General features: G+C 42.3%; 1 protein-coding gene across 2 annotated transcripts in view; it reads right to left on the reverse strand.

Annotated features, from left to right (window-relative positions):
* Window positions 1-2,294: 2,294 nt before the first annotated feature.
* The window catches only part of DCBLD1 (discoidin, CUB and LCCL domain containing 1), a 73,921-nt gene continuing 52,970 nt past the window's right edge, over window positions 2,295-23,245 (reverse strand). The window contains exons 6-15 of one of the 2 annotated variants that reach the window (XM_059941343.1): window positions 17,672-17,805; window positions 12,471-12,511; window positions 11,293-11,505; window positions 9,713-9,837; window positions 9,287-9,446; window positions 9,058-9,198; window positions 6,845-6,929; window positions 6,568-6,617; window positions 5,525-5,644; window positions 2,295-3,163 (exon numbers count right to left, since the gene is read on the reverse strand). In XM_059941343.1, coding sequence (XP_059797326.1) covers window positions 2,652-3,163; window positions 5,525-5,644; window positions 6,568-6,617; window positions 6,845-6,929; window positions 9,058-9,198; window positions 9,287-9,446; window positions 9,713-9,837; window positions 11,293-11,505; window positions 12,471-12,511; window positions 17,672-17,805 — 1,581 coding nt within the window. In that variant the 3' untranslated portion in view covers window positions 2,295-2,651. Of the gene's footprint in view, window positions 3,164-5,524; window positions 5,645-6,567; window positions 6,618-6,844; window positions 6,930-9,057; window positions 9,199-9,286; window positions 9,447-9,712; window positions 9,838-11,292; window positions 11,506-12,470; window positions 12,512-17,671; window positions 17,806-23,245 lie in introns of those variants that run through there. The other variant, XM_059941344.1, reaches the window with a different exon arrangement.

The following is a 23,245-nucleotide window of genomic DNA, read 5'->3' on the forward strand; positions in this document are numbered from 1 at the left end:
ATTTCAGTTTCTGCTAAGAATCTAAAGCAGTGTAAGATAAACACAGAAAGATCTCTAGCATCCTTTCTAGAGGTTTTCTAGGCTGATTATAAATATTGGTGCAAGTGTAAATCATAGTAGTAGAACCCAGAGCACAGTTTCAGCAGCCTCTGTGGACAGCATAGTCTTGTCTGTCAGAGCAGATGTGTTTCCACCACAATTGTAAAAAGTGACAGAATGCAATCTTTGCCTCCCAATAGGATTTGATAACAGAAAAAAACCAGACAATTGCCTTATCTTATGTGCTAATGTTGCAAAACAATGGAAAAGAAAAACATAGTATTTTCCTGCTCTTATCCTCTAGTTTAGGCTTGGCTGTGTTGGGTGTATCAGACAGACTTTTCCACTGCCCATCCTGGGCTACACAGTAGGCCATTCAGAGGAAGCGGTGTTCCAAAACAAAGTCCTGTTCTCCCACTTTCTGTCATGATTAGATCATGTATACAGGGAAGAAATGTGATAGATGGACACAGCCCCACCGTAAAGAAGTCTGTTTTTATGGACTAATATTTTAATGTTAAAAATATATACAGCCCAAATGTTGTCACAATTAATTCTTATCTGTAAGCCTTGGAGGAAGGCACATTCACATCCTTGTTACACATGAGGAAACTGAGGCTCAGGGTTATGTAATGACCAACTGAATATACAAATGGATCATGGCCATACCATAAGTAAAAACAGAACTCTGGCTGGCAGTGCACAGCAATAAGCCTAGGAAACCAACTCATTATCCATAGTCACCAGCCTAGAACCCGGACCGCTGTAAGTCAGACTTGTAGGAAGTCTACAAGTTGTAGACTGGATTGTTACTTTTTGTAACAATCCAGGAAGCCAAACTGAAATGCATGAAACAATCGACCCCAAATTGCTAAGATTTTATTAATAACTGACAGCTTCCATAATTTTTGTCCCCAGTTCCAACTTAGGACCAACCAGAGGAAGCCAGGTATGCTCCTTCCACTGCACCACTTGCACTTTTACGGAGGCTGAGCCTCAAGTGCCTTCAGTAGCCCAGCAAGCAGGACACCAGTGAGAGACAGCGGTACGTACGTTGGTTTGGCATAGTTTATTGCAATTAGTATTCGTAGAAAACCATGTAAACTCACAAGGTAAATGGTTTAACCTCCACAATAACCACAGATAGTCTGCTGTGACCTTCCAGCACCTCAGTATTCTAAAATTTATGTTTCACAGAAAGTCAGTCATGCAAATAGGATTATAATACATGTTTAGGGAAAGGATCTTTTTGGTCCACATTTTCTATTAAAACAAACAAACATACACTTTCCTCTTTGGCAAAAGAGGTTAAATCCCCCCACAGTGAACTCACAAAGCAAACTCAGATAAAAACCACTGAACATGAGGTACAGCTGAAGTCTGGGCTAATCTGGAATTACAGACACATACTCGAGGGGAAATTTTTTCTTACAAAATTAGTTGTTTCCAACCATCTCAGTAGAAAAGCTCTACGTAGACTGGGCCTCAGTCACTTTTGTAAGAACACATGTCAGGTAACTTTTTTGTGTTTCAGAGTACGATGTGCTATTTCTGAAGAAAGTCATGAAAGTGTGGGTGTCTGACCTCAGCAATATTTTTAACCTGAGGTACAAAAGCATCTGACACAGTAATTTACAGCGTAATTGCTGTGCTACCTTCATTCAGTTTGTTGAGAGAGCAGTTTTGGTTGCCGTTAAGTCTCAGCATTTGGCTTTGCAGAGGACAGTTTGAAAAGGCAGATTTGCATGTGAAAGCAAATGTCTGCCAGGCCTGAGGTGAGCAAGAAGCAAAGTGTGAAGGCCAGCTGCTCAGGAGCCAGGTCCCACGGGCTGCGGGCAGTGAGGCCCCCTGCAGGCTCCAGAGACCTCCTGCTCCTTGCACGCCTTGACAGGCCGCGGCACACCCCCACCTGAAGTGGAGCCTAAGGAACTGGCAGCTGCCGAGGTGGTGGATTTTGTTTGTGTGTTCTTTTTAATCTACAGTCATAATTGCAAACAAACAACCACCCTGGTGTGCTTTTCTTGCTTCAAGTAATTTCATTCCTTCCAGGAGAATGTTAACAATGCTTTTAGTTCTCGATATCAAAGGAAAGGAAATGAGCCATAATAAGAACAAGATTAAGTTTAAACAGACCTGCTGCTAACACACTATCAGATAAAATATCTTTAAAAAGTGAACATACTATTATTATATACGTTTTTGCAACAGCTGCATTCTCCTACATAACCTCCGTGTAGAACCAAAATCTGCGCAAGCAAACTTAAGTTACTTTAATTCTTGTTAAATACAACTCTGTACAGATTGCACATTTTACACCGAAGCAGCTCGGTATCACAGTTAGAGAAATGAAAAAATGCCATCTGAAAACTTTCATTTTTCTAGCCCCACAAAACCCAACAGACGCTCGCCCTAAGGGTCAGAACAAAACCAGCTGCACAATTCTGTAAACAGTGAGGGGGGGGGGGTGCCTCTACGACTCCACCGCAGGATCCTGGTAGACCACACAGGCGCGCGCACACACACACTCAGTCTCTCGCGCGCGCATCTCGCCGCTTCCAGGGCCGCGCACAGCCCGGCGCTCAGTACCACAGCAGCTTTCATTCACAGTGTGTTCACAGAAGAGCGGTCACGGCCGTCTGGTTGAGGGGTCTGAGGCAGTCTCTGGGGGCCAAGTAGGCAGCGTTGGCCGCGGGGTTGACCTGCGGCTTCTGACAGGCGGGATCGGCGCGCCCCGCGGCTGAGCCGCCGCCGCCCTTGGGCTTGTCGTAGCCCGGGTCCGCGGGCGCGGGGCTCTGCGGCAGCTGGTAGCCGGCGGCCGGGGAGAAGGCGCCGGAGGAGAGGGAGTGCTTGTGCGCCGGCCCGGGCCCCGGCACGCGGTAGCCGCTCCGCGCCGAGAAGGTGTGCGCGCGGGCCAGGTGCCGCTCCACGATGGGCGTGGCGTACTCGGGCTCGGGGTTGGTCAAGGGCAGGGCGTACTCGTGGCGGCCGGCCGGGAGGGGGCAGTCGTAGTGGCCGCCAGCCTCGGCGGCCGGCCCCGCCTCGTCGGCCTCGGTGTCCATCGGCCGGAAGGTAGAGCCCTTCCTGGCGACCGTTCCGGTGCCAATCATGAGAGGCTGCTGGTAATCTGAAACCCAAAGGACAGACGTTTGTGCACCACCCCCCATACACCCACAAACCGGCTGTCTGTAGAGGGGGTGCTCTGCTGAGGGCCTGACGTGTACCGGGCAGGAAGAGAAAGATTAAGATGTAAAAGGCACAGACGCCACACTTAGGGGTTTACATAACTACACACGTGCTTTAGGAAGCCTCAAGGCTCCCAGGAACCTAGCGAGGTGGAGCTAACCTCTAACCACACCTAGGGGTAGGAAGGAACAACTTCACGGGGAGCTCTTAGGCTGACTCCTGAAAGGCCACGTTTTGGAGGTGGAGGTAACACTGTCAGGAAAGGGAAAAGTGATTGAACAACCTGATAAACAGCCATGAACATAGAGTGTGATGTGGCCAGGGCATGAGGGACATGGAGGAATTTAATAGGATATGAAGACCAAAGTAATAGCTTGGGGGCTAATGATAACGATAAAGCTCAAATAAAGCTTTATTGAGTCCTTACTTGGTGCCAGGCACTATTCTATGACATTAAGATATCAATTAGTTAAATCCTCTGGAAAAAAAGTACTATGAGGTAGGGACTATTATTCCCTTTTACAAATGGAAAACTGAAGCAGAGAGAGATTAATTTTTCCAAGATTACACAGGTGGCAGCCAGTGGGGCAAGAATTTGAACACGTGTCCCAGGTGCGAGCTGTTATCCATGTACTAGATCATGGAGGGCACTGAGTGCCTGGCTAGGAAGTTTGGTTTAACGCTGTAGAAACCTACAAAGTTTCTAAATTTAGAGACTGGCAGAAGAGGTAACTGTGGAGGGAGACTGAAGAGGGAAAGATAAAAAAACCCAAAAAGCAAAAAGCAGAGAAATGAGACCTGTAAGTCATAAATTAGGGGACTGGCGGCAGTTCTGGAAAGGCCGCACCTTGGGGACAGGTATCAGAGGAATGTGTCACCAGTGATGTAGGGAGGGTATGACCAAAGAGGACACCGCCCAGATACTAAGCCCTGAAAACTGGGATGCCCATTCAGAAGCCACTTAGAAGAGGAATGCACAGAGCACACAGGTTAAGGTTCAGTTCTGGACCCCCTGAGGAACTGGTGACACTTGCAGGAGATGATGTCCAGCAGGCAAGAACTACTGACTTACTGGGGACCGGGAGGGAAGTCTGGGTGTGAGCTGCAGAGCAGATAAAAAGGAAAGGAAGGGCTCTGCCCGGAGCTCTGGAGTGTAGTGGGTGAGACTGCAGACGACTGGGGGTGAGAGTGGGACCCGGGGCCTTGCATGTTTCAGGTGCCCAGAAGGACCACGCAGTGAGGAAGCAGAAGAGGCTGGACCAGGAGCTGAAGGAGAATGAAGGGAGCGGGGCTCTCCACTCTCCTCGCCTCACCCCCAAGGCAGAGCTTGAACTGTCCGGGGAGAGGAACAAGACGACGGATTCTGAGTGGAGAATTGCTCCCTCTGCCCCTGAAGCAGGTCAAGCAACCTTTCCACTGGTAGCTTTCTGACTTTCATATATACACACACCACCTGGGAACTTCCGGTTCAGCAGCCCTGGGGCACGGCCTGGAAGCCCCCATTTCTAGCAAGCTCCCAGATGCCGCTGCTGGCCCTCAGAACACACTCTGAGTGGCAGAAAGCTAGAGCGGCGCTACTCGCAGTGGTCTGTGGATGCCTGCCTGTCTGAGAACTGTTTGTGACAGATCTGTAGAGAGGGAAGTGCACAAACTGATAGAAAGTGTTCAGATCTTGCAGCAGTTTGAGAGTGATTTTATGTCCCTTGAATCTAATTTAAAAATTAGAGCTTTGTATTTTATGTCTTTTTAAACATTTCATTTACTAATTTATACTGTATTTTACAAAAATTTTAGTCCTTGATGGATTAAAGAAATAAAAGGCAAAAAATGGATCCTTCCTCACAAATCGTTTGAGAAGCTTGGCTCTCAGCAATGGTTTGTCAGGGACCTTGAGGCCATTCTAACAGATTCCTTCATCTCCCACCTCCAATTCGTCAAGGGCAGGAGCTATGCTCAATTCATCTTTCTAGTCCCTTTCTCCTAGTGCCTTAATCAAAACCTTAGTAACAAAAACAGATTAGTTAAGGGCTTCCAGATTTCATTGGTACTTCAGGACCATTGCTCTGGGTGTCATTAGAGGCCCTGCAGGTGTTAAGAGCCTTGGCTGAATGGGGCTTTTGGGAAATATTTCAGTGTCACTCTGTAACTCTGTGCAGAGCACAGAGAGAAAACGTCACACATTACTGATTTACTAGACCCCATCTAAACAAAAGATTTTGGTCTTATTTCTCTCCCTGGTCTCCCCTCTCCCATAAGCAGCACCTCCTGGCTAACAGCATGGTCACAGAGACTTGGTACCTACCTGCCATATCACTCGTGATGAGATCCAACTTTTGTGTCATCTCCTTTTCATTATCGTAGCTGATGGTAAACTCAGCTGACTGATGCCTGGCAAAGGGATATTTGATCTGCTTCCAACAGTCTGGAATAAAGATAACATGAAACAAACTAATCTCTCAGAAGTGTAACACATCTACTACACCACAGGTTCCTGGTTAAGTCAGAGGTCAGGCTGCCTTTTGCCAGCTGACTGTGACAGATGCACAACCACAGCTCTCCAGGTGTGTGTGGTGGAAACAGCACGAGGAGGTCATAACACCACCAGCACATACCATCCCAACCATGCTTTCTACTCTGCGAGTAAAATGTATCTGTGTACCCATCAGGTCCCAGATTATCCCTAGGTTAGACCACCTGGGCATGGTTTTCCCTAATCTGCACTGACATGGTGTTTGTGACCTTGAGGAGTCAATGCAGCTGGCTGTTGAGAGCCTATGGAGGTGGAGTCCTAGGTTGTCCTTGAGATTCTCAGGGGTCCTGCCCTGCTGCTCTCGCTCTTTCTCTCTCCTCTCTCTCTCTTGCTCTCTCAACTGCAGCTGACTCATTGCTTGGGCATCCTGTGTCCTGAGGATTTTCTGAAACCCGCCCTGCCTAGTCCTTCCCTAGAGTGAAAAACACAGTGGAGGCCTGAAGATGCTGGGAGTGCTGGGCCAAGTCCAGTTCACAGCCGGGGATCTTATCACCTCTCCCTGGTGACAGGCAGCGTGGTGACGTAAATTCCAGTTGCCAAAAGAAAATAATTAATTCTGGTAAATGATGGGATGATGTTGAACAAAAGTAAAAATAAACTCGCTATGAAGATTCTGAATTAAGAGACAGGATACAATATATTCCTTCCTGGTAGATTTGCTAACTTAAAGCTATTAGATCTTATTTCTTAAACCATGTAAGTGTGGGTTTTAATCAGGATCTGCTGATTAAAAGCGCCTAATCATGCTTTTAATCAGCAGATCCTGTCCCTTCCTCAAGGACAGAATAAAACTGTAGATAGTTTTTTCAACCAACCTGTTTTCTGAGCCTTAGCTGATCCATAAGGATTTCCTTGCTTCTTCCTCCTATCAAGACAAAAAATCCCACTGAAAAGATTTCTAAATGGTAAGTACTGTTCATAAAATAATACATGATATTTTCTACCTCTATCCAACTTGTTTTAAAAATATAAGTTAACATTTTATCTTGGGAGAAGTAATGCTGCTTTCTACACATGAACATACGAAGAGTAAACTTTCGTGATTGTTTACATAATTAGAGAAAAAAATTTTTTAAATGTGAAGTCACATACTTTCTAAGGACTACAAAGATTCCCACTCCAGCAACCAGCAGGACGAGGAGCACCAGGGGAGTGACAACAGTTACGACGTTTAATCCTAAGAAGGGGAAAAGACATCATATTACAACAGAAATGAACAGCCACCAAATTTCATGATCTAAAACTGAATTCTGATTTGAAAGGTCCTCAATGGTTTCACATGTGGGGGACAAGAATACATGCTAGGCATTTACTGATATTGGAAAGCAAAAAGGGAGGATTCAAAATCCCAGCTAAAGTTTAGGAAAATAAAATTTATCTTCTTTTTTTTTCTCCCAAAGGCACTTTCCAATGTTCCTCAGTTTTAACATTTACTCCAAGTTTGTCGCTTGGACCATATTAGACTCTAAAAATCAAAATTAATGGGGAGGTTTATAGCTGGCCCACCCAGCCAGGAGCTATTCAGGAAGGTAGATGATGTAAGCACAGTGTAGAACTCTCAGCTTGGCTCAGGCAACCATTTTCCCGAGATGGTGGGCGTGTTTGGACCTGTACAGTAACAGAGACCCCAGGAACCAGAGCCTTATAACTGTGGACTGAAAGGAAATGCAGCCTGAAGATCTCAACAGCAGATCCATTCTGCTGCATGACACATCAGACCATGTCTTCCCACAACTGTCTCTTTTAAGGAAGGAGGTCACTTTAACAGCCACTGAGGAGGCCCTAAGCTTGTGATACTATGAAAACTAAAGGAGAAATGTTTGTTCTTAACCCTTCTTTTTTCTGTGTTCCCTGGGAAGAAAATAAAGGAATGATCAGGAGTGGAAATGTTTAGTTCATGAAAGGGAGGACAAGGAACTTAGAAGGGAAAAAAATTTTTGTAAATAACAGTGGTGTTATTTATAAGAGTGGAAATTTGGGAAAAATGTAACAATTTAAACATCCAATAATAGGGGAACGGTTAACTAAATGATGGTATGTCCGTATGAAAAAAATACTATAAAGATATTAATAATTGTGTTTTTCAACTATTTAATAGCACTGGAAAATGCTCATAATATAATGTCAAGTGAAAAATATATGCTACAGAACAAAATATATGGTATGCTGCCACTTTGTCTCAGTTATAAATATAAATATAGTTGACTAGATACAGTGGAATATGGTGACCATGGATGCTGATTTATGCATGATTTTTTAAAAAATAAATTTATTTATTTATTTTGGCTGTGTTGGGTCTTCGTTGCTGCACACGGGCTTTCTCTGGTTGTGGGGAGCGGGGGCTACTCTTCATTGCGGTGTGCGGGCTTCTCATTGCGGTGGCTTCTCTTGTTGCGGAGCACAGGCTCTAGGCTCGTGGGCTTCAGTAGTTGCAGCACGCAGGCTCAGTAGTTGTGGCTCGTGGGCTCTAGAGCGCAGGCTCAGTAGTTGTGGCGCACGGGCTTAGTTGCTCTGCGGCATGTGGGATCTTCCTGGACCAGGGCTCAAACCCGTGTCCCCTGCATTGGCAGGCGGATTCTTAACCACTGTGCCACCAGGGAAGTCCCTATGGATGATTTTTATTTTCTTATTTATATATCTCTCATCTTTCCAAATTTTGTAAAATTAATATGCAAATTATTTTATATTCTGAAAAAATAAATGTATTTTTAATGTTTATTATTTGAATAGATTATATACATTTACATGTTTAAAATTCAAAAAGTATAAAAAGGTATGGAATGGAATGTCTCCCTTCCACCTCTGTTCTTCCTCTATGTGAACTTATGTTTCTTGACATTTTTCCAGATATACTGGGATGAATATACATATATATATTGATGCTGTATCACCCCCACCTTTTACACACATGGTCGAGTGCTATGTGAACTGTTCTGTACCATGCTTATTTTTTTAAGTTGTCAGTGTGTCTCAGAGAACCTTCTATATTACTAACACATTCCTTTTTTTTTTTTAATGGCTGTAGAGTATTCCATGGTATGGATGTGCTATTGTTTTATATTTCTATAAAAGACTTACATAGTGTGTGAAGGGTGCATATGTTTGTTTCCGGTCTTTTTCTATTTACAATAGTGTAATGAAAAGTGTGGACATATATTATTTTACACATGTGCAGATATCTCTGGACCATCTGCCCCCAGACACTTATATGACACAGAAAAAAAGAATGTTGTTGAAGCTACCGTATTATTGGCTGGAGTACAAGTTATATTCCTTAAGAAACCGCAAAACGATAACTGCCCTACCTTTGGGCATTTCTTCAGAGGGGATGGGTTTTAAGATTGTCTCATCTTCAGAGGGGATGGGTTTTAAGATTGTGTCATCTTCTCTGTTAGTTGAACCAACAGTATTTAGACTTGTTTTGCTCCACACCAGTGAGTCATTACCTGAGCGAGAAGAGATGTTCGAGAAACCACGTTAATAGCAACAGTTTGTGAAAGGTGACGACCAGAATCCAGGAACTCACTGACTCACCCTGAGTCCTACTTGGTGCAATCTGGCAGCCAAGGAGCTCCACTTTCAAGGCTATCCTCTGGTGCCACGTCTGGGGGATAACACGCACATATCTGGCCACAATGGGAGGGATGAAATTGTTCCGCACAGGGTCCCGAAAATTAGAGTTGCCCTGAAACACCTGTTGGAACAGGTAACATTTACCTGAAGATTCTATTAGTTTCTAGGTCTTTATCAATCCACTCACACCTGGTTATATGAAATCAAAGCGAGGATTCTCTGTTGCTTTTTTATAGATATGCTTGATATTGACGATACAAGGCTTTGCACTCAAAGGCTAAGTAATCTGGTGCCGTGCATCTGTTTGTGGAAACACACTGACGAACTGATGAAAATATTTGGAGGCCCACTCTCCTACTCACTTCCTTCCTCCAGAGTGTCTCTTACCTTTTCTTCATTATTCACAATTCCTTTATAGGTCTCCCACTTGGAGTTGTTGTTTCTGAAGTTCATTACAAAACTCTTTACATAAAAGTTGAAATTTGACTGTGTGGATCCAGTGGTCCTAATTCCTTGTAAGAAAATATTATTTATGGGTTAGTTTTAAAAATATGTTATACAACATGTATTATAACTTCAGGTTTCTTTTCTTTTTTTCCCTCTCATTTGAAATTGCAAATCATTTTACAGGCCTGCTTTTCTTATCTGCATTTAGAAACGTGATGACAGATGAGTGTTTTCACACTGACAATATGCCACAAAAAGGTTTCAGCACGGAGATATCAGCTCTCTCACCCACACATCCATCCTTACCCCCTGCATACAGGTTCTTCCCACAGAGACAATGTGAAGATCTGTTACTTTTAAAAAAGACATGGCAACTGACAAAGGATTAATCTCCAAAATATACAAGCAGCTCATGCAGCTCAATATCAAAAAAACAAACAACCCAATTCAAAAATGGGCAAAAGACCTAAACAGACATTTCTCCGAAGAAGATATACAGATGGCCAACAAACACATGGAAAGATGTTCAACATCAGTAATCATTAGAGAAATGCAAATCAAAACCACAGTGAGGTATCACCTCACACTGGTCAGAATGGCCATCATCAAAAACTCTAGAAACAATAAATGCTGGAGAGCGTGTGGAGAAAAGGGAACCCTCCTGCCCTGTTGGTGGGAATGTAAATTGATACAGCCACTATGGAGAACAGTATGGAGGTTCCTTAAAAAACTAAAAATTGAACTACCATACGACCCAGCAATCCCACTACTGGGCATATACCCTGAGAAAACCATAATTCGAAAAGATATATGCACCCCAATGTTCAGTGCAGCACTATTTACAATAGCCAGGACATGGAAGCAACCTAAATGTCCATCAACAGATGAATAGATAAAGAAGATGTGGCACATATATACAATGGAATATTACTTAGCCATAAAAAGGAACGAAATTGACTTATTTGTAGGGAGGTGGATGGACCTAGAGTCTGTCATACAGAGTGAAGTAAGTCAGAAGGAGAAAAACAAATACCATATACTAACACATATATATATGGAATCTAAAAAAATGGTACTGATGAACTTAGTGGCAGGGCAGGAATAAAGACGCAGATGTAGAGAACGGACTTGAGGACACAGGGTGGGAAGGGTAAGCTGGGACGAAGTGAGAGTGGCACTGACAATATACACACTACCAAATGTAAAATAGCTAGCTAGTGGGAAGCAGCCGCATAGCACAGGGAGATCAGCTCGGTGCTTTGTGACCACCTAGAGGGGTGGGATAGGGAGGGTGGGAGGGAGACGCAAGAGGGAGGGGATATGGGGATATATGTATGCATATAGCTAATTCACTTTGTTGTACAGCAGAAACTAACACAACACTCTAAAGCAATTATATGCCAATAAAGATTAAAAGAAAAAGACATGGAGTACTCTGAGGTGGGGGCACCTGTGCAAATTCAAAACATAATTTCAACTGCAAGTCATCTTGTTTTGTGAAACTGCACTCGTTTCAGTACCTGTTATTTTCTTTTTCTCTCCCAAATCTATCCTCAGCCACTCTCGTTTGTGGTTCTTGCTCCTGTCCCCCGAAGCCCATGACGGGCCTTGGTCCTGAAGTCGGGCTTGGCCAGGAGACCAACGGACCTGATCTCCAGTCTCATTGATCCACTCCCAAGAAGAAGAAGCTCTGATTTGCCGGTCAGGTTCCAAACTCAAGGATCTGCTGCAACCTAGAAAAAAAGGGCAGGGAAATATTTCAGATATAGACACAAAATGAAAACTAAAAAAAAAAAAAAAAGCACCCCGTTTCACCTAGAATTATTCGGTTGATTTACTTCCATTCTGATATTGATTCAACTGTTTAATTACTAGTTTTTTAATGATTCAGACTTGCATTTGACTTGCTGGTGCTGTGGTATCTTGATACTGTTGCTGCTTTTCTTCTTAATGGACCTTATGTCCCCTATAAGTGACATCTCTGTCCCCACTGTAGATTTTCCTTTCTAATCTAAATTCACCATGATTTCAACGAAGTACAAGGTGTCCTAAAAGCTGAAAATGCTGAGGTTCTTCTCACTTGATCAGAGGGAGGACTCCACGCTCGCTACCCTTGAAGAGCAGGTACGTCAGGTGCTCTGAAGATCAGTTAATTGTACCCAACATCACCCCTGGGAGCTTAACTATACCATGTCCAAGACAATGTGGAGGTTGCAGATAAAGGCCAGTCCTCCTCCTGGGCAGAGAAGACATGTTTGTATTGTTCTCCTCGAAATATGTTATTTTATGTGAGGGGGAATATTTCCCCAGAACATATTCCATGACAGAGGGGCTAAAAAGCCTTTATGCTATTCATTTTCAATAACTTCATTCCAGATACACACAAATCAAATTGCACTGCTCAAAAGGTTTTTCTGTTAAAATCTAACATAAAGGAATTTATCTTAACTGTCATTTCAAATTTTCATTTTTTCTGGCAAAAGTTTTAGAGAGATTATAAAGAAAAATATTTTTTCCCTAATGTTAACTGGGTTTATTGTCTGATGTATTTTTAAGTCACAGCATACTTGGTGCTACATGACCTGAGGGGAAAAGAAAAAATTAATCTTTTAAACTATATCATCTGAGGGGTATGGAAGAATAAACTACCCCTGAAGATTTTAAAATATCAAATTCTTAAGGAAAGCATGATCCTTACCATTGGAGGTAAACAGAAATCGCTTGTCTGACAGGGAACCACTGAAATAATAAACACAAAGATGAGGAGGTGAGTTGCTTAACTGGATCTTAATGACTGGTACAGCGCTATAGGATGGGGCCCAGAGCCTTCCCACACCTCACGTGGTCCTCAGAGCACCCGGCAAGGCTACTGTTATTATCTCTGTCATTGGTACTTCATAGACCAAGAAACTCAGGCCCTTCGAAGGTAAGCAACTTTCCTAAATTCATACAGGTGACAAGCAGCCAGGACTCTTGAGGTACTGCTTTTGAATAACAATCCTGTGCTGTTTCCATCACGCCACATTGTATTGGGAAGGAACAGGCACATATACGGTCTCCAGGACACCCTGAAATCCCAATTAATGAATACGTAGTGATGGAGGCAGAAAGGATGCCTGCCCTGAACACTCCCTTTGCTTCAGAAGGACCCCTCCAGCGCCCCACTCGCTTCAACAATCAAGGACCGCTGAGACATGAAGATGTCTGATCACTTTCAGAAGAACGAGCATGTCATTTGCTAGCTGCCTTCCCTACAGACTTCTCCGCTCCTTGCCTGAGGGGTCCTGCCCCAGCAGCGGGGCTCCGCGGAGAGCCTCCGCCCGGGTCTCTCTCTCTCTCTCCAGTCACACTCCTACCTACTGCAGCAAGGACACCAAACCATGAACCAGCTCCTGCTTCTGGATGACAAGGTGCAGCTGGAGAAAACTCAGAGCACCTCACTGACAGGTCCTGAACCGCTGCAAGACAGTCCTGCACATCTGGCATTGATCCCTGGGCCTCTGGACCCCCCAGTTCTGTACCTTGTATTACTCTCCTGGTGAACTTATCAAATCAGCCTTGCTCGGCAGTTGTCTCCTTCTGCAGAAAAGAGGTTCCTAAGGCCTAAGATCACATGTATCTTTTTGTAAATCCCTCACCAACTCAATGCTGTAACAATATGTAGAATGAATAGAAAACTTGGAAGTCTCAAGATTAATCTATGCATCGTACTTACTATATTAGATACTACAGGTAAACAAAAAAAGGTAGATGTCGCTGTCATGTTCAGTTATTTTACAGTCTGAGAGTACTCCTATTTTAAATGTTTAACTCTGAATTATTGTGGCAATAATGGACAGAGAGGGTACTGAAATGTGAAATCCACAGAGAACCCAAAACTAGTCTGGACAGAAGCATCTTCACAGCAACATTTTGTTTTTGTTTTAAGTAACAGGTTTTTCTTTCATATTCTTTGTCCACTCTCAGGCAGAGACTCTGTAAGCCCTGGTTTTCCACATAAAGATTCTGTTATAATCTGTGCTGAATATAACGCAGGCACCAATCATTTCGTACAGGAGAAAATGCAGACCCACTTGGGTCATGGGACCTTCTTCAGTTCACAGTTAGTGGCCAAGCAGGGGTAAGGACCCAGCTCTCCTAAGCGTTAAAGAAAGGTGCACACTGTTGCAATTTGTATTTAAATTTGTTAAGATTTTAGAGCCTCTCTTTGACTGATTTTTGCATTTTCTCTAATGTTCCTGCACAAAGTATTACACTTGAAGTTTGGCCCAGATAAGCCCAAATAATACTGCTGCAACCCTGATCGCCTAAACGCACTCCCACTGCCATGAAACATTAAAATATTTACTTTATTGTTGTTGAAAAAGAGAAGTTAAGGAAAGAAGGTTAGCTTTGTAGTTCATCCTGAGAAGAAAATGCTAGGTAAGGTTCTGCTTCTAAGATCTCTCTGCCTGGCTTTCCTCTATTATCAGCTGGCATATGTTTTTCCATTTCACCCAATTAAGCTAATTAAATACAACCACTAGAGAATTCTATAGGTAAATAAGCTTCCTCTTTGAAATCCCCCTAGGGAAAATGGGGTTCTAAGGCATTCACACATTAGGGTGAATGAATTCAATCAGATTCCAGGAACTGCCAGCCTTCCCAGAGGGCTGTAGAAGCAATCAGGAATAGTCTGAGGTAAACAAAGAAAAGCCTTCCCTGCAGATGGTTTGAGCCATCATCCTCTGTGTGAGGTCAATCGCTCTTCCTGATTCCATTCTGGTCTCCTCAGATCAAGGAAGTGACCTGACCCGGGATGAATCCCAGAAGAACCCTAGATATTTACTTTAGGGACCACTTCTTCCTCAGCTGCAATGCTTCCTTCTGTGTTTCTTCCTGAACGCCAAACAATCATGTGTGGGAACAGAAGTTCAATGACCGCATGTACAGTGCTTCCCCAACAGCGAAACAGCACAGATCAAAACAACTGCTCCCTGAAGATCTGGGAATGGAAACGAGTGGAAGAGACTGTATGAGCACACAGTTTACTCTTTTCTGTTCAGTACAAAAAGATGGTGCCAAACCACAGAGCCAGATGGGAAAAGGGGCCTTGATATAATTCTAGACTTTCTGACTACTTCCACCAAAACAAAAATTGGACAATTAGTTCAAATAACTATATGGAATGTGGAGCAAAACTTTTCCTAATTCATGAATGGTTTAGATTTCTGGACTCTTATTTTTGCGTCAAAGTTTAATATCAAATTATATAAAGTGACTTCATATGTATTAAGTCCAGTTGATGTAGCAGAATTGAGAACATTATGTCTACTTTTACTTAATAGTTTAAATAACTTTTCTTCAAAAGTAAAATAAAATCCAAGTAATACAAGTTAAACTTTTTACTATCCTATTTTTCTACAAAAGAAGCATTCAAATGTATTCAAACATAGGCAAGAGAGTCCAAAAACAGATTTAAAGCCAAAGGCCAGTTCTTTGTTCCTATTTGGAGACAGCAGCACCTAACAAATCTAGGCCACAGCTTGATACCTTCCTGAAACAGCACCTTATTATCAATAGAGCAAATAATAAAAAAACATAAGAAGAAATAGATCCTCCCAATGTTCACTGCAGCACTATTTACAACAGCCAAGAGATGGAAGCAACCTAAATGCCCATTGACAGAGGAATGGATAAAGATGTGGTACATATATACAGTGGAATATTACTCAGCCATAAAAAAGAATGAGATAATGCTATTTGCAGCAATATGGATGGACCTAGAGATTATCATACTAAGTGAAGTAAGTCAGAAAAAGACAAATATATGATATCACTCATATGTGGGATCTGATTTTAAAAAATGATACAAATGTGAGATCTGATTTTTAAAAATGACACAAATGAACTTATTTACAAAACAGAAACAACCTTACAGATATCTGAAACAAACTTATGGTTACAAAGGGGAAACCTGGGGGGTAGGGATAATTCAGGAGCTTGGGATGAACATACACACACTACTATACATAAGATAGATAACCAACAAGGACCTACTGTATAACACAGGGAACTCTATTCTGTGATAACCTAAATGAGAAAAGTATCTAAAAAAGAATGACTATATGTATATGTATAACTGAATCACTTTTCTGTAGACCTGAAACTAACACAACATTGTAAATCAACTATACTCCAACAAAATTAAAAAAAAAAAAAAAAGAAACATCCTCAAAAGTCAAAGTCAAGCAGACATTTAAAGCTTACTGTGCATAAGCAATCACTCTTACTATAAATCAGGATATAAATATATAAATCAGTATATAAATTTTAATGTCCCAAAGAGTTTGAGGCAAGTACATAAGTGAAAAAAATGTAGGGCTTCCCTGGTGGCGCAGTGGTTAAGAATCCGCCTGCCGATGCAGGGGACACAGGTTCAAGCCCTGGTCCAGGAAGATCCCACATGCCATGGAGCAACTAAGCCCATGAGCCACAACTACTGAGCCTGCGCTCTAGAGCCTGCAAGCCACAACTACTGAAGCCCGCATGCCTAGAGCCCATGCTCTGCAACAAGAAAAGCCACTGCAGTGAGAAGCCCGTGCACCGCAACGAAGAGTAGCCCCCGCTCACTGCAACTAGAGAAAGGCCACGCGCAGCAACAAAGACGCAATGCAACCAAAAATAAATAAATAAAATTAAATTTTAAAAAATGCATATACATATGTGTGTACATATATGTAAGTATATATAATACGTGTATATATTATAAAATTGTATTTATGTAAATAGTACATATGTGTGTATACATACATGTGCATATATGTCAGCCGTATCTGCAGATTCTGCATCCCCAGATTCAACCAACCACAGAGTGAAAATGTTCAGAAAAAAAAAAAAAATTCCAGAAAATTCCAAGAAGTAAAATTGGAATTTGCCACATACTGGCACCTATTTACACAACATTTACATTGTATTTACAACTATTTACATAGCATTTATATTGTATTAGGTATAAATAATCTAGAGATGATTTAAAGTACATGGGAGGATGTGCATAGTTATATGTAAGGATTATGCCATTTTATATAAGGGACTTGAGCATCCGTGGATTTTGGTATCCACGGGGGTCCTGGAACCAATCCCCAAGGACACCAACTGTACAGTGGCTCCAGGAGCACTGTTCCCTCACTAGGCAGCCATCCATTCCAAAGCCAGTGTCCCTCTGGACCATTCCAAGCTGCCTGTTTATACTGGTGGACAGCTGGATCACAAGGCTGGCCTATTTTAGTTCAAACAGCTCTAGTTTTCCACTCTAGAAGCTGAGGAAACCTGAAAGCATTAAAAGCTGAGGTTGAAGTGTTTAAAGCAATTGACATACTTTTTTCTTAGGAAGCTAAAAGATCAGAGGATAACACAGAACAGAGAAGTTAACAATGTTAAAAAAAAAAAAAAAAAAAAAAAGCCATCTTTTTTTCACTTCCGAACTATTATTCATCCTTAAGAGACTGTCCCTAGGGATCCTCTAGGGAGTTCAGTGGTTCTGCTGGGTTTATTTCAGTCCCTTATCTCCCCTTCAGTATCTTTGGTGATATTGGTGATGATCAGTAATTTACAGAATCAGGAAAAACTAGAGAGGAATAAGCTTTATCCCCTCCCCCTGGAGCACCCGAGAATAGAATGCTCCTCTGTCTTGGGGCTTCAGATGTGTGCTATTCTAACTTACTTGTCAGTGAGCTTTTTTATTGCTGCATTTGTCTTCCACACTGACAGCATAAATGCTGCTCTAAGCAGTCACACACATTTTTCCCAGTTGACATGCCCTTGGTATCACATGCCTGCAGCCCTTTCCAGACTGTGAGCTGATGACTTGTGCCTGCGGGGTTACCTTCCACTCGGAACAAAAGGCAAAGTACTTACTGCCTTGAGAGCACACCATTGGCCAGGATCCCTTCGTATCGACTCACGCCTCTGCGCAGAAGCACACCAATCTGACCGCCCACTTCATCTGCAATTACTCCTGCGTGGATGGCAGCTTTGCATAGTAAAGAGGTCTGAAACACAGCAACATCCCACTTACAAATGGCTCAACAATACATCTGAAATATAGCGGGAGCTTTACATTTTGTTACAACTTGTGCTCAGGATCCCTATTTGACCCCTGACATGGCTAAATTATAATTCATTTAAATAAAAAGTAGAAGGGGGTGGAAAAATTATTGGCTAACTATCTCAGAATGACATCAGAGTCATTCTATTTATGCTGACGAACCTGGGAACCCTTCCACTAGGGAGGAAGGAAGGGAGGTAATTTACAGTATTCATGGCTCCTCAGTGAATAACGCCTCCTGGTGGTGTGGTCATCTCCCACACCGACTCTGAACTGGGCCCTGGCACTTGCTTTGTTCTGCTGCAGGTAACATGGCCTGGCAAACTGCCACATATGTCAGTGAGGCCACCTTAGACTCCCACCCCAGCTGACCTGCCACACGACTGCAGCTGCAGGCGCAATTCTAGGTAAAGGAAGCTTAAGAACCAACCAGCCCACACTGCCGACCCACAAACTCATCAGCAAAGAAAATGGCTGTCATTCTAAGCCACTAAGTTTTGGGGTGACTTGTTCAGCAAGAATAGATAACATTAGTTTCTTACATTCGCTTTACTAAATATACATACTGAGGATCATTTGAAAAGGTGAACCTTCCATACCATAGCTTCATTTTAATATTAGAGATTTAACAAGGCATCAAAACCAAAATGGTAGTGTCAGCCACAGAACACTGAATAAAACAGAAAACTTCATGAAGGTCTCAGTGATGACGAGCAACCCAGGGCCCAAGGCCTCCACCTCAATTCCTGAATCTCCCCTGAGAGGGTCAAACAGCTGGCACCTGCTCAGCCCTCCAAGGCTGCTGGCTGGTGTGACAAACCCAGCAGGGGTACCTGGCTGGCTCTGATTAGCAGGGGACCCCGTGGTTGAAAGTGCGACTGCAGGAAGAAGTGGAACTGTTCCACGGGGTGCCCAGGCCCGTACGTCCCCTCGAGCACAGACCCGTGGGGCAGGGTGATTAGGTATTTAGCCCAGGACTGAGGGGCCGAGAGGATCTTTTCCTAAATAAATTTTAGCAATGCCTTGCTTCTCTGCAATGGCTAGTGCCGAAAAGAGAAAAGCAGCTCATGAAATTGTGTTTCAATAACTGAACTTGGGGGTTTCTCTTTGTGTTAATGACAACACTGTTTACCTTACTGCAGTGGAAAGTTTTCCTTAGATTTAGGTTACAGTATTAGGACGACCAGTGAGACCAACTGTATTTTGCAACTAATGTGGTTGCAATAAAGTTGAGAACTTTTGTGATCTTTAACATAGAGAGCTCATACTTCCCAAACTAGATTAGATTTGGCAAAGGGAGTCAGTTTTGCAATGACTGCTATCATAGTGAAAAAAGGGGGAGGATTTCATGACAGAGAAGAAATAGGAGAATGCTGAAACTGATGCAGATACTACCCTTCTTGATTTGTGGGAAAAAAAAGAAGAATTAGAAGAGAAAGATAGTACTCTTTAAAGAGGCAGCTTGCATTTTCATTTTTTCTGAATTTTCTTAAAAAGGTTTCTTATTACTGTTTTAGACTCTTAGGGTACAAAATAGATGAGCTAGCTGTAAAAGTCCTGGATTTAAATTCAGCAATTTAGCTCATCATCCTGACTCTGCCTCTAACTCTACCAGGTGTGCTTAAGTCACCTCCCTGCTCTGGACCTGGCTTCCCAATTCATCTTCACAATGAAAAGGCTGGGCTGGGTGATGTCTAGAATCACCTTGTGATTCTAAAGGGCACCCTGTGTACCTCTTATAGGGTCCATGCAGGCCTGCCTCCCTCTCTCAGCCCCAAATGAAAAACAAAGTGGTCGGCTGGGCAGCTATTCCCTTGTCCCTAGGATCACCTGGCTTCCTTGGAATTCAGTCTGGGGATGGGATGGTCTTCAGCCCAGCATCCCTGCCCTGTGTGTAGAGCTCTCACTGGACTTGGCATGTACCAGGGCCTCCATGGTAACAAGAGGACAGATTCACAGGCCAACAAGCAACACGACCTATCAGCTTCATTGCCCAACAGATATTCTCATTTCCCACAGTCCCCAGCATTGAGGGAACCCAGTGGTATGTGCCCCTTTTATGGAGTTTATTTCATTGCATTATTGAATGTTAAATTACACGTATTTATTTAATATTTTTTCATAATATTAAATGCAGGCCATAGGATACATCCCCAGGAGAATAACCACCAGATCTGGCTATCATATTATTATAATAAAATTATCAGCCCTTTCCTGAGTTATTTCCTTAAAAAAATCACTCGCTCACCCACTAACTTAAATAAAATTGATGTTTTCTAAAGTTGGGGCTTTTTTGGTATCAATTTTTAAAATTCACATTCACTGAACCTGCTTTTTAAACATTTCCTTTTGAACAGTAGATTTATACTTTATTTTCTAGCTATTTTGAGGTCTAAACCTCAACAAAATGTAAATATAGGAAAGCCTATGTTAATTAGTGATTGCCTTAAACAAACAAAATAATTTAAATGTAATTCTTCAGGGAAGGGAATGCAATGGACAGGTGAGGAGTACACATGCAAGACTCATGAACTTGAAGGTTGATGGAACTAAACATCCCTGAAGTTCACTGAGCCACAAAAGATGGCCAAGCAGATCAGCATGAGAAGACAACTGTCAAAGCAGTTATCAAATCATCCCAGAAATGGAGTATTTTCTTAAGTCTTCCTTTAGGAAAAATCAATTTGTACGAAAAAGTATTGACAAAGTATTAAAATAAAATGTAATATAAACGTTTTAGGGGGAAGGCGCCTCTGCTAACCTGATAGTCGTGTTGCTGAATTGCCTGGGTCCACCTCTCCGTTCAACCAGTAAGTCTCTCCATGACCTCCTCCAGCTGGATTTTAGCTTGGACAAACCACTCTCCCTGCCCCACTGCTGGTCCACCACGTGAAAGAATGATTACTGTGTGGCTGGCAGGGCCCTGGTGCTCCGGCCGCGTGTCAAGCCTGAGCCTCTGACGTGGGAGAGCCGAGTTCAGGACATTGGTCCACCAGAGACCTCCCTGCCCCTCGTAATATCAAACGGCAAAAGCTGTCCCAGAGATCTCCATCTCAACGCTAAGACCCAGCTCGACTCAAGGACCAGCAAGCTACAGTGCTGGACACCCTATGCCAAACAACTAGCAAGACAGGAATACAACCCCACCCATTAGCAGAGAGGCTGCCTAAAATCAAAATAAGGTCACAGACACCCGAAAACACACCACTGGACACGGTCCTGCCCACCAGAAAGATGACATCAAGCCTCATCCACCAGAACACAGGCACCAGTCCCCTCCACCAGGAAGCCTACAAAACACACTGTACCAACCTAACCCACTGGGGGCAGACACCAAAAACAACGGGAACTACAAACCTGCAGCCTGCAAAAAGGAGACCCCACACACAGTAAGGTAAGCAAAATGAGAGGACAGAGAAATACCCAGCAGATGAAGGAGCAAGGTAAAAACCCACTAGACCAAACAAATGAAGAGGAAATAGGCAGTCTACCTGAAAAAGAATTCAGAGTAATGATAGTAAAGATGATCCAAAATCTTGGAAATAGAATGGAGAAAATACAAGAAACGTTTAACAAGGATCTAGAGGAACTAAAGAGCAAACAAACAATGATGAACAACACAATAAATGAAATTTAAAATTCTCTAGAAGGAATCAATAGCAGAATAACTGAGGCAGAAGAACGGATAAGTGACCTGGAAGATTAAACAGTGGAAATAACTACTGCAGAGCAGAATAGAGAAAAAAGAATGAAAAGAATTGAGGACAGTCTCAGAGACCTCTGGGACAACATTAAACGCAACAACATTCAAAATATAGGGGTCCCAGAAGAAGATGAGAAAAAGAAAGGGACTGAGAAAATATTTGAAGAGATTATAGTTGAAAACTTCCCTAATATGGGAAAGGAAATAGTCAATCAAGTCCAGGAAGCACAGAGAGTCCCATACAGGATAAATTCAAAGAGAAACACACCAAGACACATATTTATCAAACTATCAAACATTAAATACAAAGAAAAAATATTAAAAGCAGTGAGGGAAAAGCAACAAATAACATACAAGGGAATCCCCATGAGGTTAACAGCTGATCTTTCAGCAGAAACTCTGCAAGCCAGAAGGGAGTGGCAAGACATATTTATAGTGATGAAAGGGAAAAACCTACAACCAAGAATACTCTACCCAGCAAGGATCTCATTCAGATTCGACGGAGAAATTAAAACCTTTACAGACAAGCAAAAGTTAAAAGAATTCAGCACCACCAAACCAGCTTTACAACAAATGCTAAAGGAACTTCTCTAGACAGGAAACACAAGAGAAGGAAAAGACCTACAATAACAAACCCAAAACAATTAAGAAAATGGTAATAGGAACATACATATCGATAATTACCTTAAATGGAAATGGATTAAATGCTCCAACCAAAAGACATAGACTGGCTGAATGGATACAAAAACAAGACCCGTATATATGCTGTCTACAAGAGACCCACTTCAGACCTAGGGACACATACAGACTGAAAGTGAGGGGATGGAAAAAGATATTCCATGCAAATGGAAATGAAAAGAAAGCTGGAGCAACAATTCTCACATCAGACAAAATAGATTTTAAAATAAAGACTATTGCAAGAGACAAAGAACGACACTACATAATGATCGAGGGATCAATCCAAGAAGATATAACAATTGTAAATATTTATGCACCCACATAGGAGCACCTCAGTACATGAGGCAAAGAGCCATAAAAGGGGAAATTAACAGTAACACAATAATAGTAGGGGAATTGAACCCCCCACTTTCATCAATGGACAGATCATCCAAAATGAAAATAAATAAGGAAACACAAGCTTTAAATGATACATTAAACAAGATGGACTTAATTGATATTTATAGGACATTCCATCCAAAAACAACAGAATACACTTTCTTCTCAAGTGCTCATGGAACATTCTCCAGGATAGATCATATCTTGGGTCACAAATCAAGCCTTGGTAAATTTAAGAAAATTGAAATCGTATCAAGTATCTTTTCCAACCACAACACTATGAGACTAGATATCAATTACAGGAAAAAATCTGTAAGAAATACAAACACATGGAGGCTAAACAATATGCTACTAAATAACCAAGAGATCACTGAAGAAATCAAAGAGGAAATAAAAAAATACCTAGAAACAAATGACAATGAAAACATGATGACCCAAAACCTATGGGATGCAGCAAAAGCAGTTCTAAGGGGGAAGTTTATAGCAATACAATCCTACCTCAAGAAACAAGAAAAATCTCAAATAAACAACCTAACCTTACACCTAAAGCAATTAGAGAAAGAATAACAAAAAACCCCAAAGTTATCAAAAGGAAAGAAATCATAAAGATCAGATCAGAAATAAA

Source organism: Balaenoptera ricei, chromosome 12 (genome assembly GCF_028023285.1).
Source record: "Balaenoptera ricei isolate mBalRic1 chromosome 12, mBalRic1.hap2, whole genome shotgun sequence".
Classification (NCBI taxonomy): domain Eukaryota; kingdom Metazoa; phylum Chordata; class Mammalia; order Artiodactyla; family Balaenopteridae; genus Balaenoptera; species Balaenoptera ricei.